Below are 17,013 nucleotides of genomic sequence, written 5' to 3' on the forward strand. Positions count from 1 at the left end.
GGCTTTACAGTGAACACACTAGGCTTTAAATCCTAGCCATGTGACCGTGGGCAAGTTAACATAAAGTGCATAAACCTCAGTTTCCTCATCTATAAAATGAGGACACTACTCGCGTCACTGAACTGCTGGGACAAGTACATGTAGTAACAGAAGTAAAAGCCTTGGCATTGCGCCTGGCCATAATAAGTGCTACAAATAGAAAAATTACAAGCCAACAGAGAGTTTGATTCAGTCTTGATAAAAAGTATAGTTGAAATCACAAGTTTCTGGGACGATAAGGAGAAACGCGCAAGTGAAGAAGTTGGAGACACGGTGCTTTTAACAATGCCCATCACTGGGTTTTGGCTCCCATCCTTTGCTTAGAGAGATGAAGTTGAAGAATATTTATATATTTATATATGTTATCACACAATTTAAGTCCCTTCCCAAATTAACAATAAGACCAACTAAGCGAATGACCAAAGACAAAACTGGGGGCCTAAAATGGGTCAGTAAATCGGCCCCCACCTCCAACCTGTTTTTGTACATAAAGTTTTATTGGAACACAGCCACATCCATTTAAATATTGCTTGTGCTGCTTCTGTGCTACAATGGCATAGACCCTATGGTGCACAGAGCCTCAAATATTTGCTATCTGCCCCCCCCCAAAAAAAAGTTTGCCAACCCCCTAAAACATGAAGAAATACTTCATCTTTGCTTTCTCCATCACCCGGAGCAGGAGGCAGACATCTCTTCCCATCCTCCCAAACCACCAAGAGTGAGTGTCCAGTAACGTGCAAAGGAGACAACACAGCACTCAAGTATGAAAGAAACCAGTTTTCAAAAGGCCAGGAGGGGAAAAAAAGCTTTATAAATAGGAGGAAAAAAAAGACTATCATCATTAAGTAACAGGATTTGCCCTGCTTTAACATTACTTTCTGTCCTTTAAACTGATTTCAACTTCAAAGGCCCATTATCCCCCATTTGAAATCAAAAGAGTCCTTTACAAAGAGGGAACTAACATGGAGATGCTTGCTGTTCAAAAGCTAGGGACCACAATCCTTAAGATGGGGACAGCCTGCTCATCACATCAGTCAGTGCAAAATCTGCATTTTATTAAAGACATTTGGGAAGGTCCATTCAAAAATACATTGTGCTCAGTAAAAATTAACCATTTCATGCTGATAATTAAGGTTACCACGGAATAGATATTTGTATAATATTTACAGCAACAATAGAAATTTTACAGAAGTTTAGAATGGAATACATGCCAGAAAAAACTTGATTAAGATGTACCAACACATGATACAAAGAGTTATATAAACACTTTACAAATGGTTCATAATTAGCTTGTGAGGAATTTAAATATTCAACACTTTAAATTCAGTTTGGATTCAAAAATTAAAAAGGTTAACACCACATCACACCCTTGCCACAGTAAAAAGTATGGAATTACACTCTGTATTATGGATTATAAAGTCTGTGCAATTAAGAATTTCCACTGATTCTTCATCTACCACAAATTTGGATGTTACATCATTCTGGCTTATCCATATGTTTAATTTCATGCATGCATAGGGTTCTCAAAATCACCCTGCCCTGTGTCTTCCCAGATACCCCTTTGAACTTCCTAGAGATTGAAGAAGCTCAGAACAGTCTTCTAAGTATATACAGAATAACTACCTGAATTCGAAATGGCACAAAGCAATTCTTGGAGATAGGAATTAGGGGCAACTATTTTGTTTGGTTTTCTTGTTTCTGTTAATCAATCCAAGTTTACAGTGAAAAATTCACTTTTTGCAATCAAAGCTTACCCCTCCAGCCTGACTCAATCAGTGACCGAGGAGGAAATAAGGAGAGGGAAATAGACTGAGATGACTATACTCGATTGTGTACCTCTAGTGAAAATGGACTTTATACAAGCTTTGCTTTCCATTTTGGAAAATCTAAGCCATGGTGGAGAACTGAAAAGTTCTCCAAGAGAAAAAGCATCTTTTTTTTTTTTTTTCCCCCTTGAAACTCTGAATGCTTTGTAACTAGAGCTTTTCACAACTCTGGAGATAAACACTTTAATCCCCCAACAGGGACAAAAGTCAAGGCATCTACCTTTTCTATTCCTGGGTTTCGTCTAATTAGCCCTGAAGCAGAGCACTAGGACAAGCTTGTCTGTGCCTGAAATGAAATCAGATCAGGCCTTTGGGAAAGTAAAATCCCAAACCAAAGGAAGTCCTGAGGAAATCTTAGCAGTCTGTCAAAACGGAAGGGATGGAGGAACAGATAAGGCCTCTTTCTCCCTGAAACTCTGTGCTGGAAGAGTAACAAACAAGGCAACTTCTAATCTGCATACAACATGGAAACCAATTTGTTTTTAAGATTCCAAAGGAGGATCAAAATATAACCCAAGGATCAAATGGGGTTCAGAGAGCTTAACCTTGTGGGTAATGAAGGGCCTTAGAAGTGAAGCCAGTTTCACTGCTGCAGTTCTCCGGCCCTAGAAATCCAACGTGCAGACTACTACAAATTTTTTCTGGCAAAACAAAAGACACACCTCCCTCAAATTTGGGAGTAAACAGTTACTGAGTGAAGATACAATGTAGGTCATGATCATCTTTAATATCCTATAGGAAATACACAGAAAGGTGGGCCGGCGCCTGGAGTGGAGAAAGGTGGAGGCAGGACCAGGCCTAACGCTGATGAATTAACAAAGCACTAAGGGAAATGAATATTCACGTAGTAACTGACTTGGCACAAGTCTATGATCTTTTATAGTACATTCAATTAAAAAAGAATAGAATAGAATAGGGCAGCAGGCCCAGAGTTTCCTCGCCACCTTACTTCTACCACATTGTGTGTATACAGACAAACCGGGGACTTATCCTGTCCCGGCTTCATTTTCTTACATTTACTCATGGTTTCGAAGACAGATTTTTTTTTTTACCCAGCTGATGAATCAGACCTCAAGATATTCTATATCTCAGCTGGTTAAGGTACAAAATGAAGAAATCAGAACCATTTACAAGTTTTTGTTTTTGTAAGATGGTTCTTTAAGTCTCTGAGAGAAACTTCTCGTGAGATTCTGGCCCTGGAGATGAGCACTTAATACTAAGTGCAGCCCCTTTTAAAGAAACCATTTTAAAAAGTGTAAATCTGTTTTCTCTGCCTACACACTTTAATAGTGATGAACTGAAGGAGGCAAGGAAATATTTCAGTATGTTCTGACTTGGTTCAGTGTGATCATACCACATCCCCAGCTCACAAAAGTATGAGTCTGTGGATCTCAGTGCTCGCATGGAGCTCGGTATCCCACTATAATGTAGGAGGTAACGAACTTCTAGATATAAAAGCAGTGCTCTCCAGAAAAGTGTTGTGACCAGGAGAGAATATGCAGATTTCTGAGTCCCAGCAGAATGCTGGGAGTAAGTCGCAATGAGCGATTGCCCTTGCTGAAAGTTGGGTCACCACCCGGATCTAGGTGAACAGAAATGGACATAGCCTTCTACACACTCGAAAAGTAATCCTCTGGCCTTTAAAAAGAGTTGTACACTTATTGAGTCATTCTCAATACATAGCTAGAAGAAAATAAATGGCTTTTTTCCTTATTTACTCTAAAAACTAGTTTAAGAAGTGAGGATACTATGACGTTAACTAAGATAAGGGGTGCTGGCAAGGGAAAGGGGGATAGCATTTCCTAGCGAAGTCCACTAATTTTCAGATTAGGAACATGCTAAACTGGCAAACTCTACAACCACAACATACTTTATAATACATGACGTGACTAGAAACTAACCAGCACAGCTCTGAGCTTAGAATTAAAGTACAACTGCATATGGCAAATCTTAAAGCAGGTTTTAAAACAGATTTAACCAAAGCGTACAGCACAAACACTCCTATAACAGCCACATCACAACCACCCGGAGAGAGTTTTTTTGCTTCTAATCGGTCTGTCAGATGCCAATATTTGTAAAGAGCTATTAAATGCCTTGAAGAAAAGACAATGACATTTTCTTCTGGGAGACACAGCTAGAAGCCATGGACGCCTTTGAGCAGTTGGTAAAAATCATGCCAATCTGCCAGGCTGCTGCTTGCTTCTAAATATAAGCCTCGTGGCTCGATGAAAGATTTTCTCAAGATGCTGACCTAGAATTGAAGTTCTCAAACACCTGTAAAGCCCCTCTGGTCTCCTCCCAAAGGATGTACCTTGTAGCAGGCCCAAGACAATGAAAACAAACAGGATTCCAGGGATTCAAAAAGAGTGGTAGAAGATTCTGGCAGAGAATGTGGTACTGAAGAATTCATACCCGCCGTTTCTCCAGTAGCCCGGAGAGAACAAAGACAGAGCCGAGCTCCGCAGAGCAGTGAGCATGGAATCCAGGAGCGCAAGGTTTCTCGGCCTCCCCACCACTGCCATTTGGGGCTGGATCATTCTTTGTTTGGGCAGGGATCCTGGGGATGCAGGACGTTCCGCAGCATTCCTGGCCCCTACCCCCCAGATGCCAGGAGCTCCCCCTACCACTGCCGGTTGTGACAACCAACTAGGTCTCCCTACATTGCCAAATGTCCCGGGGAGGGAGAACCGGCCCGGACTGAGAACCACTGCCACAGAGACAGCTCACCTGAGCTCCTCAGCACGGAGCACTTTTGATCTGGGGCCCCAAAGAGGCTAACCCTCAGACTGAGACCAAGCGAGGTTCAGCCAACGTTCATTCAGAACTTCCGAGAAGAAAAACGAGGATGGTGGTAAAGCAAAAGTAGAAAAACAGAGAAACGGAGTTTCTTTTCAAAAGGAGATCGGCAATACTTCCGTAAAACAAAGTCACCCATAAGCCTTCATTTAGCGGTATTTTGTCCGTTAGGAAGTTAGGGCAGAGAGCAGAATGTGAACGTCGTAAAATTTCCCTTCCTAAGGAAAGTGCAGACTTTTGTGACTTTAAATCAAATCCTTCTTATCACGGATGGCAATTTTTGTGAAGTCAATGGTTCATCAACCAGAGGAAAACAGCAGTTAAAAGCTAAGAGACGGCTCATAAGATTTGAAAGAAAACTTGACCATTCCCCTCGGCGAGCAGGAAGAGAACTATACATGCTAGAAATGCGGATTGTAGTTCACTTATTATAGCGTACTGAGGTCAATGAAAAGGCAGAATGGACGAAAGCGGAGACAAGGATAAAAAAGAGCTTTGATCCCTCAAAGACACTAGTTGAAAACACTGTAGATATTTTCTGGCTCAAATCTGGGAATGTACGAAAAGTATGTATTGACTCTTCATCAGTTAGGTTTACTTTGCTCTAGGTAGAAGGCAATTATTCTAGCCCTTCTTTGAAGAACCATCATGAATATAAATGTTCTGCAAACCTCTGAGATCCCAGTGTTAGCAAGGATGAGAACATGGGAAACCAGCCCCTGGGTGACGACGAGCCTCAAATGCCACGGCACGGCAATGTGACTGCGCAGTTCCTGAGCGCACAGCACAGTGAGAAGTCTTTCTGGAGGAAAAAAATGTAGTTTCTGGTTTGCAAGGAGGGGGGACACAAGGTACAGATCTAGTAGGAAAAAGAAGAGTTACACACCCTTTTAGAGTCATTAGTATCCAGGCAAAAACTGCTAAGGGTTCACGTCACTTAAATAACTGTGCAGCTTTGCCTGGGAAAAGCCAGAATTCAGAGCTACTTGAACAGTACTGAACTGGTGAAAGAAACAAGATATAAAAGGAACCGAAGAGCATGCAAGCTATTGGTTTGAATCAAATCGTTTTAATGATAGTACCCAGTTGAGTTTCATTTTAGTGCCTATTATACTTATTAAAATCAAATAAAAAGCACCTTAAAATGACCTCTATATATAATCAATACACATCATTATAAGTAGTTATATAAAAATGTAATATGCACACAATTTAAGCTTCAAGGAAACGAAGACCTTTTCTTTATAATCTTTATAATCATCAGAGCTATAATTCTCAATGTCTTGGGGGAGGGGGAACAGTAACTCAGCACATTTCAATTATCACTCACTTGATTCAGGGGCTGATCCTCTCAGAATCCTGGGACAAGTAATAAATATTGAGAAATTACCCCTTGAAGGGGTGGGGGGTGGGTCTTTAAAAATATTATTGCTAAGAGACTACTTCCAAAAATCGAATTCTCTTGATAGATGATAGTGAGGTGGTTTCTGTCAAGAATGGCCCAGAGACACCAGGCTGTAACCCTTGTTGGCCACAGGCCTTGATGATGCTTGAGAGTAACTTGGGAGTCGAAGGAGATCAAATGAGGGAAAGAAGTCCCGTTCTGACCACATGTGTACTGATGTCCATGATAACCTTGTTATAAATGGATAGTCCCAGGAAGAAAGAGTGAGTATAGCAGTTTTCTCTACATCTGGAATTGCTTCAGGAGCCTTGTAAATATACTGCAAACAACAACAGCAGAACATTTGGAAATAGAAATGCCACACACGGATCTCCCACCCCACCAGCCAAGAGTCTGCGGCATCGTGCACAGGACTCAGGAGCACAGAGCTGGTTTGCAAGAGCTGCAGAAAGGTGCCTCTTGCAACCTCGCAACCTAGGAACGTTCACTGGCAAATCTTTGGTCTACACTCTACACTACCGCTAAGGAGAAAAGCAGATTCTCTCAACAAAGACCCATGAGTAACCCTGGATCTATTCTCTCCTCAGGTGCAAGGAACGTCCCTGGATGCGAACAGGAGCCAACCGTGAAGACGGAGACGAGGCCTGCTAGAGTTCTCGCTGACCTAACCGACTTTCTTGCCTATAGGTTCGGGAGGAGATGCTGCATCTCATCTGCTACCAAGGATCGTATCTAGAGGCTACTGTGGGGGCCTACAAGTTGAGCACGGTTCCCACCGTAAGTCACACAAAGCCGCAATTCAACTCCCTTGATTAGAAGTATAATACTCACTTCATATCACAAATGTATAAAAATATGGCAGATAGTGTCATAATGATACTTTCTTTAAGTGATTATATTTATAAAACAGACAGATATTTACCATATATATATATATTTATATATAGAATAAAATACTCCTGATGCAATATATAAATGTTACTGTTTAGTTTTTATAGAAACTACTGTAGCTGTCCCACTGCTTCACAATGTTCCAAACAGCTCAAAATAACTTTACATTTAACATAAAAGGTATGATTAGAACAGTACAATATTAATTATAAATAAATGTTACAAATCCTATCAAATATGGAAGTTTAGAAAACAATTTAAGACATACAGTTAGTTCATCTGCTAACCCTTCAAAGGGATACTCCTGGATTACAATAAACCCCATATTTAGTTTAGGCCAGGAAAAAAAAAAAATCTGTGGTAAGGGCATCAGTCGACATGAATTTTTCTATCCCTTGCAGTACCAGAACACATCCTGGCTTTCCCAAGTTCAACAGGGATTACACTAAAGCTGGAATGTACAGGGGAGAACTTGGCAAGAATGTCTTCTTCCTCAATGGCACACTCTATGCATTCTCACACAAGATCCGCGGGGACTGGTGGTCCCTAAGGAACTCTTGCGGCTCTAAGATCCCTGACTACCATTTGCGGCCGTGAGGAGCCGGAGGGCCCCACACATACAATATTGCACTCACCTTCATAAAGCTGAAAATACTGGCTGACCACCCCAGCCCAGCCCACTCCCCACCCCCACCCCTCCCATCCCCTTCCCACTGGCTTACCTACACCCCCCCCCCCCAGCACACATTACAAGGCTGTCTCTTTTAAATCATTCAGATTTGGCATTCGAGACCGATTTGTTCTGTTATAGGGGTGCCCATTTGGCCCACTCTTGGCACCCAGCTGTTCAGAGTAGGAAGGCCCCTCTGTGGCACTCCGGGTCACAGAGGACACGTGCCAACCAGAGTCCATCTGACCTGGCAGCTGGAGGGCTGGTCTGCCCTTAGGTGTGGGCTCCTGCCGGATGTTACTGCTCCCGCCAGAGGCCTGGCTCAGAGGGTGGATCCGAATTTCTGAGAAGGAATTTTTGGCTTGTTGAGTTGTTAAGGGCTGGAAGCGGGGGTCTGAGGAAGCCGGGTGATTTGAGGCTGAAGAGAGATGTAACAGCTTGCGCAGTGATTTTAACGGCTGGCTCTGAAAGAAAAGACGAGAGCGTATATAGGACTTAATTTAGAGTAGACTCGAAAGCTGGGAGAGATGGAGCCCAGATCGGAGATGACTGCGCGCAGCCAGTGGGGCAGGCCTGGGGAGGAGGGGCGAAGTCTAGCCTTAGCCTTATCTGTCCTTTTGTTCTTGTTCAGACAAGATCCAACAAGTTAGTTATCTTTAATGAAAAAGCCTAGAAATCTAGAGAAGTCTGGAGCTGGTGTGGTGGCTGACCAAAGGCTCAGGCACCTTCTATCGGGCTGTATCCCATCTTTACAGGGGGGAATCTCACGCTTCAGCCAGCAGGAAGCAGCAAAAGGAATACGCCTCTCCCTTTTTGAGAAATCCTCGCAACAGCTCCATATAAACCTGCCACTTATTTTTTCACCAGCCAGGACTCAGCCATTCAACCCCATCTAGCTAGCGGCAAGAGAAAACTGAAGAAATGGAATGTTTCGATTAGGTAGCAACACACTCGCCTAAAAACCACTACCTCCTTCTGTTCTGATCACCCTGATCTTCCCTTTCCCTTGACACTGTAAAATCTAAACGTTCCCTTCCTGTACTTTTACTTTTTTCGGGGTGGGGGTAAGATCTGAGCACTGAAAAGTGAACAAAGCAGAGAAAAACAAGCAAAGGCCCTACAGACTCTAATACAACGGACTCACAGGAGGCTTTGGATTCCTAACATGGGCTCACAGCTGCCCTGCCTGTCTCCTGGGTGGCTGCGGCACAGATTCCACCCATGCTGCACTGCGGAGGGGACTGCGCTTCAAGGCAGAAGGGAGGGTCCTGGCAGCCACCTACCCTGTACTCGGCAACTCTTCTCAGGTGACTGCTGAAGCCGGCTCCCCCCCCAGGGAAAGGGGCTCACTCCCCTCTCCTCCTCTATGGAATGTGCCATGAGGCTCACCATCAGAAGCGGCATGTGAAAACACCCTGAAATTCAGGGCCCTTGACAGGGACCCTGCACTCAAGATGTACCCCTAGCCTTTGGCTACCAAGTCTCAAGGGCCATGCGTTTAAGGGCTTGGCAAAGTTTTAATAAAATGTTGATGATCTCAAGGCATACTACAAGATTTGAAGGATCAGAGGACTGAAATCGAAGGGAAATTGCTTGAGAATGGACTCAGAAATTGCTCCTAAGGAAGCATCTGCCATGGCTATTCCAAAGTCTGTCCACAAAAGCTCTGTGGTCCCCAGGGGAGGTGGCATAGTACAGTGTACATCCTAAGTGCTCCAAGTTATGTTTTTTGTTACTGAAACTGGTATGATAACACAATGAGATAACACAATGAGACTCCTGGTGATTTTTATAGCCCTGACCACCTGCGACTATTGAGCAATTACAATAATTTGGGTCCAGCTAGAGATATAAAGTAACCTGAAAAGAGCTTCTTAGCAAAAAGAAATGGCTATACAAGGAAGGTTCTAAAGCCCCATACTCTTTTCATAAAACTGGGAAGAGAATATCAGGCTGTCACTCAAAGCCTTGTGCTCTTAGTTCAGATACATAGCCAACACCTTGGGTATCTGGTTCTCTACACCCTTTCTATCCCCCCCTTCCCTCCCCTGAGCCGGTATTATGTTAAGAAGCAGAAAACATAGATGGTTGGCCAAATACAAGTGAAATCTGGGAATTCCCGTCAGTGGCTCTAAGTAATAGTTAAAGAAAGTAAACAACAAACCTATAAAAATAAACCCTCTTCGTCCAAATCACAGAAATCTGTGGCCATCTATAGGTATAAGCAATCCTACAGCTCTAAAAGCTCATCAGGTTGTCAGAAATTACAGTACAGAGGAATACTAGCTTTATCAAAATAATATCATCAAAAACAAGTTAAATTATGTCACTGTACTCACTAAGGGATACTGAAAAGATGCAATATTACAACATTTCCAATCCTAATAGTTGTCCAAAGGAGATACACCTCAGTTACCTCAAAAAATTTACTGACTCATTTTCTGTTTATCCCCATTATGGCAGATAAATGCAATTATATAATATTGCATAATATGCAGTTCCTAATACAACTGTTTGATTTTCTATCAAAAACTGTATCAACTTCAGAAGCTTATTCTTTCAAGAAAGGTTATGGTATCTGTCTTTCAAGGCCTAATTCGTATGCTGCCACATTTAACGAAACCTTCATCTTCCCACTACCTCTCACCCTCCCCTACATTTTATGGCATGCCTCACTTTTTACCATGAATTATGGTTATTTATAGATTTTCTCTCTCTCCCAAGACGTTAGTGTTTATGGGCTTGGATCACATCTTCATTATTCCCCTTACACCCCTCTAACACCTACCCCCTATCCTCCCTGACCCAGGGCTAGGTGAAGGCTAATGGAAGCTCACTTTTTTTCCCATTTGGACATGGGTCACTGAAACAAGATTCATCTGGACTCCCAAGATGCATCTGCTATTCACAGTGAGGGTATATCCTGAGGAGGCTCCCAGCCCGGTCGTAACACTGAGGCTGAATTCCTCAACCTTGCCCTCTTCTCAAGCGAGATAGTCACTGCAGAGTCTAAGAATCTAGGAGCATTACAGGCACTACTCACTTGGGTCTGTAGATCAGAGATCTTCTCTGGACGCCACTCCTTCGGTCTGCTGCTCGGGGTGCTAGCAGAATGAATGGCTTTCTGTAATGTCAGTAGATCAGGGCCATCAGAATTGGGCACCTAGAGCAGAATATGGGCAAGGATTCAAGAAGAACCCCAATAAGCCTTACTTAGCTATGCAACCACACCCAAGAGAACAAAAGCAAATCAAAGGAAACCAAACCTCGACCCCACCCCCAATAAAAAAGGAAACCAAAACTCTCCCAATGTTCACAATGCAAGTGATGCCAGTTAAATTCTGCTTCCCTCTTAATAATTTTCCCTGTATTAGGAAAAATTGGCAGATGGCATGCAGCTTTGTTAAAACCTCAACCCGTAAAGCATTCCCATGCTGTTAGTGTCAGTCGCTGTAAGAGAGAGCAGTCAGGTTGGGCTGTACCAGAAACTGCTGTCGCATCCTCATCCGTACTGCAGTTAGGTTATGAACCAGTTCAATAAAACAAACATTTGCTCCTGCTGGGAAAATGATCCAAACACTGTATTTGGTGGTGCCCAACAAAGCCTAGCAGGCTTTCAAGGATACTGAAGTGGGAGAAGTATGGTTTGAATCATATTCCCAAGACACCACCGAGTAAATCTGGGTCTACCATTACACAGTATGAAAATCCTGGAACTTTGTACTACAAACTCCAGAGGAATGCAATTGGTACTTTCACCGATTTTGGTGAACACAGAATAATGCCAAATGCCAAGCAAAAGCCCTGGCTTTACACTAAGTGACCAGCAAAAGCTAGAGCCAGGCGAGGAAAAAGCAAATCACCAACTAAGAGAAGTGGAGCCTGCTGGCTCACTCAATTTGGTCAATTCAACTTGGTTTCACAGAACAAACTGCCAACCAAGTGTTAACAGACTTTGTGAGCCAAATGAAAAGACATGGTTAGTTATAAATGTTAATCAAATTCTCTACAGGAAATAAGGGATTTTATGAATGCCGTCTGCCCACAAGTGGCTAACCAAACAACCCAAACTAGCCTTTCACTAGTTTGTTTAAGTAGCCTTTTAGGCTTCAACTTCCTTAACTGATTCACGAAATCCAGAATGGCAAAGAATTGATATTTTAGTAACTTTATGGAACTGGCTCAGGTACTTAACTAGCACAAAGAGAATATGACCTCATGAAAATACAAGACATGCTGTGGTCATCAGTAAAACAAGTTTACTGGAGCAGTGTGCAGGGCTACCGTACATAAAAATGGGTACCATGGGTGGAGTGACTACAGGAAGCTTTTTCAAAGAAGAACTATGCTTTAAATGATTCTTTGAATTAAAAAGAGGAAAGAGGGATTTCTTGATGCTTGGATTCTCCCCGTTGGTGGAATCTGTCTGCAATATAAGATACAAATAAACTAATTGCAAAAAAAAAAAAAAAAAAGAAAAAAAAGAACAGAAAAGATAAAAGAAAGAAAGAAAAGAAAGGAAGAAAGAAAGGAAGAAAGAAAGAAAGAAGAAAAAGAAGGGTATTCTTACTGAAACTCCTAGCCCTTGGGAGCCCTGATACTGTTCAATGTTAACGGTCACTTAAGGAAACTCTGTGCTGCACCTAGAGGAGTTCTGTGTCATTTCTCACCTGGACATGGAGATGCCAACAAAGTAAATTCAAAACCTGCAAAAACGTCAATGTATATAAAGAACATGCGGTCATGATCCTTACCTATAATAGGAATGCCTAGAAACCTACGTATGTCTAGTCACACTGAGCTTAGGAGTAAGATTATTGTAAAGAATTGTGTTTAAAGAGCTACTAATGAATGTCAATCTTTTCCTAATTGCTAGAGAGGATCTCAGCGACTAAAGCACTGACCACGTGATCTGCCTATGGGGAAGAGGGGGAGAAGAGGATACAGCAAACACTTTTCAACATGGCCAACTCTTGAACCAGAAAACATCACATGGTCTACAATCATGAAAGAAGCCTGGTTCTATGCTGTTAAAGAAATATTCACTCCAGGGAAAGCATGTGGCACCATTCAGAATACAGGTTTTCAAAGTGAAAAAGCAGAAAGTTCAATCTTTAAATTGACGCACGATTACCAATTGAGATACTAACTAACTAGGGTACAATTACCAAGTTGGCAAAGTCACCATATGCTCTGAGGGCTTACGTAACTCTGGATATGGAACTGAAGCCAGATTTCCCAAGGCGGCCTCCAGATTTGCTTGAGTCAAAGCAGGCACCTTTGCAATACAGAATTATTTTTTGGCACCACTTTCCCCTGTTTTGGATAACTCAATTGTTAGAGAACTAGCAATATATATGAAGGTATTCAGATCACCTTGTATGAAGCCATTCAATTAAGATAGCCCATGGAAGGTTCCTGTTCCTACAATGGGATCCCGGGGAAGAGTTTAACTTACATCACTAAGGAAGCCACAGGAGAGTTCCCAGGAATCAGCGGCCAGAGGCTCTGGACCAGAGATGGGCCTGTGGCAGTGACTGAGCCCGGGGCCTGCTATTTAGGAGAACCTACCTCTGGCTCTCCTGACTGATCGTGTGACTTTGGGCAGGTTACAACTTGCCTGGGCAGTCCTCTATCAGTGAAATAAAGGTGTTACAACTAGATTTAGGACCCACTGAGGTTTAAAAATGTCCTGTTTCTCTACATGCACTGGGCACATATTTCTTTTCTTCCTTCTTTCTTCTTTTTTTTTTTTTTTTTTTTTTGAGTTTGATGCAAAGGCCACAAAGCTTTAAATCTTTCTAAGCTGGTTTACCTAGTTTCCTTTTGCTGAGTTCTAGAAAGTGAAAAAAGGGTAACTTTAATTCTGTTCCAATGCTTACTTGAAGGAGGCAGAGGTGACGTCACATTAGGCTTAGGAGCCTGAGGTCTGGCAAAATACAGAGAGCTCTTTGGAAATCATACTCTACAAACCAAAGTCATTAAAAAATTTTTTCTTCTAGGGTGGCTGGGTGGTTTAGGCGGTTGGGCCTCTGACTCTTGATTTTGGCTTAGGTCATGATCTCAGGGTTGCTGAGGCTGAGCTCTGCTTTGCGCTCTGGGCTGGTTGTGGAATGTATTTGGGGTTCTCTTGCTCCCTGTGCACCCTCTCTCTCTCCAAAAAAATTCTTTTTCTTTTAATTAAAAAATGCAGAGGCACAACTTTTGATTTGTGAGGCTTCAAGCACTGTGGCCTATATAGAGATATTTTGCAGTTACTTTACATATGGAAAATGAAATGTATACAAACCTTAAAGAAGTTTGAGTGGAGAGGATGTTGGAGAATAATTATTTTCTTATTTGCCCTAATCTATACTATTTGAAAATCTAAAATTTGAACCAGATCCTGAATAACAGTCAGTCAACATGAATACACTCAATTCATGCCCTGGTAAGCTAGGGACTCTAGGTTAAATGTTAGTCTAATGCAGACAGACATCAAAAACCAAGTCTATACACAAAACACCTTCAATTCCTTGGTTCCTGCTACTTTCTTCCACTTAATTACCCCACAGTGGCTACAGACCTGAGGTTAAAAACAAAAACAAAAACCTCAAAATAAAAATAACAAGGGTTAGGAGAGATAGTCTAAGTTCAAAGTTCATGATGGATAAATATGTTCTACAGACAATGATAACAGTTTTATTATATTAGTACTTTAAATATTTTAAGCTTTCTACTTTAATAAATCAGGTCTATTTTGTTCATCCCATCTAAATAATAAATGTAGCAATATTTGACTGAGTGGCATTTTGATGTGACATTTTGCTTTAAGGGAATTTCAGGTAGAGATATAGGCAGCTTTTTAAAAAACGTGAATGTTTCAGGAAATATGCAGCCATTAAAATGAAGATAATAAGATCAGTGTAGTAATATATATATTATAGGTATGTGTGATCGACAGATATACTATGAAAAGTCAGAATACAAAACTGTACAAGGATTATTATTATTTAAAACAAACTAAAAAAACACCTTCTTTCCACAAACATATGCATAGACTAAAAAGCTAGGAGGAAATATACCAAAATCCTAATGCTAGTTGTAATAGGGTAATAAGATCAGTGTGACAGGGATAAGATTAGAAAGGAACATTTTTTTTCTCAATTTTTCTAAAAGGAAATACATCAATTTCACAAATATGCAAGTGAAAGAATCATCTAGAAACATTATCTAGGAAGGTCTTTATTAATACTTCCAGAACATCTATGACCCTTACTTTGGGTATTACATTCTGTGCTAATCATCTATGTCATCTTTACTTACCACTGAGTCATAATCCTAGAATCTTTTTTCCTTTTTAAAAAATGAGAGTCAATCATGTATGAAGGAGAAATAGAAACAAAGGCATTTAAAATAGCTGCCTCAACACTGTCTGGCCCTGGAAGTACCATAAAGCAAAGGGGGAAGCAGGCCTCACGTGGGTGAAGAGTCTCCTGCTGGCCTAGAGGCCTGGCTTTCCCCTGTTTCCTCACGTCACTAACCAGCAGGATCCTTGCTTGGGTGATTCAGTGATGTGATGTGCATGGTGCCATGGAGCCAAACCTTGGTTCAGGCAGAGGGCTCCCAGGAGATTAGATTCGTTCCATTTCACAGTTCAGTCACAAGATAAACATGTCTTCCTACTAAAGCAAGCCCTGAAATGTCAAATACTATTCTCCTCTCTGTGATTATGCAGCCCAGAAATGCACTTGTCAACATGGCAACTGGAAAACCAGCCAGGGAAGAATAATGAATGATGGTTAGCTATAAATTTCAAGATTTAAGCATACAGCAAAACCATTTCCTAAGTTTTCACACGTGTTTAACCCCCAAAGAAAAAAACCCTGCAGCTTCATAGTTTCTACATGAATATAAATCCACATGGATGTTTACTGAGAGAGGTTGGTGCTCTCTCTCATCCAAATTAAATTTCTTCTATTCCTGGAGAGTCTGTGGAATCTAGAAAAGGCTCTGTGAGAGGAGGATAGTTGGATAGAATTTAGAAGACACATATACAATGTACGCATGTCAAATCTCAGTAAGAAAATAATTCACTTTCATTGCCACATCCAAAATGTCAAGTACCCACAGACTAATGCAGACTCGTGTGCCACTGTATACAGAAAGTAGCCATCTACTTACTGTTTGAGATTTCTTCTTTTTCTTTTTCATTGACCTGAAAAAACCTTGTTTCTCCTTTTCCTTGAGTTGTTCAGAATGACTAATGTTTTCAGGACTTTTCCTAAATGGGAAGACATTTTTATCATATTGATCTTTCAATCTTTCTCCTGTCATTCTATGACAAGTACAATGAAAACTAAAAAATGCATGAAACCAGATTCAAACAGCCATGACAAATCAAGCACGTAGGTAAAGAGCCTCTAAAAAGCACAGGGGGGACTGAATCTATCAGCCATGGTTAATGATTAGCCTTTGGCACAGCTCACTTGAACTGGCCATTTGAGCATTATTACAAATGATCTGGTAACTGCGCCACAGGACCACTTTCATGCTGTAGAAAACCTCAGCGCTGGAGAGTCTGAAAAGCACACAGTTTAAAGGATGGATGCCTTTTTCATGACTCTCCAAGGGAAATAGCTGAAACATTTTCAATATCTTTGTTTTTCTATTTACCTTTCTAAAACCAGCTCGAGAAGTTCATAATTAGTGGCTTGCCAAGATACTGAGCATACAAAAAACAAAACAAAACAAAACAGAAGAACAACGGTGCTACAGAAGCACTGTAAATAAAAGTAAAAATTGCCTCAAACTGAAAAATTCCTTCATAAAAACCTTGTATCTATTTATTGGAACTAATTTGAAAAATAGATCCAGTAAGAACATGGACAAGATGAATGCTTCAATAGAAAGTACTTGTGGCAAAAAAGCTTCTAACTGAAAATAACGGACATTAAGCTTCATGCCACACCGACTCCATCAGGTATTTTAACACACATAGGAGGTATTAACAGACAGCAAACAGAAAACCGTGGCCTTATTAAGTTGATGACTCGTATGTTAACAAAGGCCCTGTATTAATTTCATTTACAGTCTTTAAAAAGCAACTCAACCAGTGTTACTCTTCAAAAAGACACATTCCATGGGCTCTATTTTAAATTTTAACATATGACTGTGCAAAACCATTTTCTCAAATGATTGAATTCCTTCTATTAGCTATTCCCTAAAATCAAGAGCCAAACATTAAAGGTGAGAGTTCATTCATATTTGGTGATTTTAGAACATGCAATGATGATAAAGTTACTACAATATCTAAGAAAATAATGAGCAAGTAGCATTCTTGATGAAATCCATGTGGAGACAGTAAACAACTATATAAACTGTTACAGAACCACAGGCTAGAAAAC

The 17,013-nt window shown here is 41.2% G+C and overlaps 1 protein-coding gene across 6 annotated transcripts in view; it reads right to left on the reverse strand.

Annotated features, from left to right (window-relative positions):
- Positions 1-17,013, reverse strand: part of CDKL5 (cyclin dependent kinase like 5) — a 225,322-nt gene that overhangs the window by 13,626 nt on the left and 194,683 nt on the right. For 3 of the 6 annotated variants that reach the window (XM_082718369.1, XM_082718368.1, XM_082718373.1), the window contains 4 exons: positions 15,791-15,890; positions 11,931-12,053; positions 10,671-10,790; positions 7,700-8,091 (listed from right to left, as the gene is read on the reverse strand). In XM_082718369.1, coding sequence (XP_082574495.1) covers positions 7,705-8,091; positions 10,671-10,790; positions 11,931-12,053; positions 15,791-15,890 — 730 coding nt within the window. In that variant the 3' untranslated portion in view covers positions 7,700-7,704. Of the gene's footprint in view, positions 1-7,699; positions 8,092-10,670; positions 10,791-11,930; positions 12,054-15,790; positions 15,891-17,013 lie in introns of those variants that run through there. The other 3 variants (XM_082718372.1, XM_082718371.1, XM_082718370.1) reach the window with 2 other exon arrangements.

This window comes from Mustela nivalis, assembly GCF_964662115.1.
Source record: "Mustela nivalis genome assembly, chromosome: X".
Classification (NCBI taxonomy): Eukaryota; Metazoa; Chordata; class Mammalia; order Carnivora; family Mustelidae; genus Mustela; species Mustela nivalis.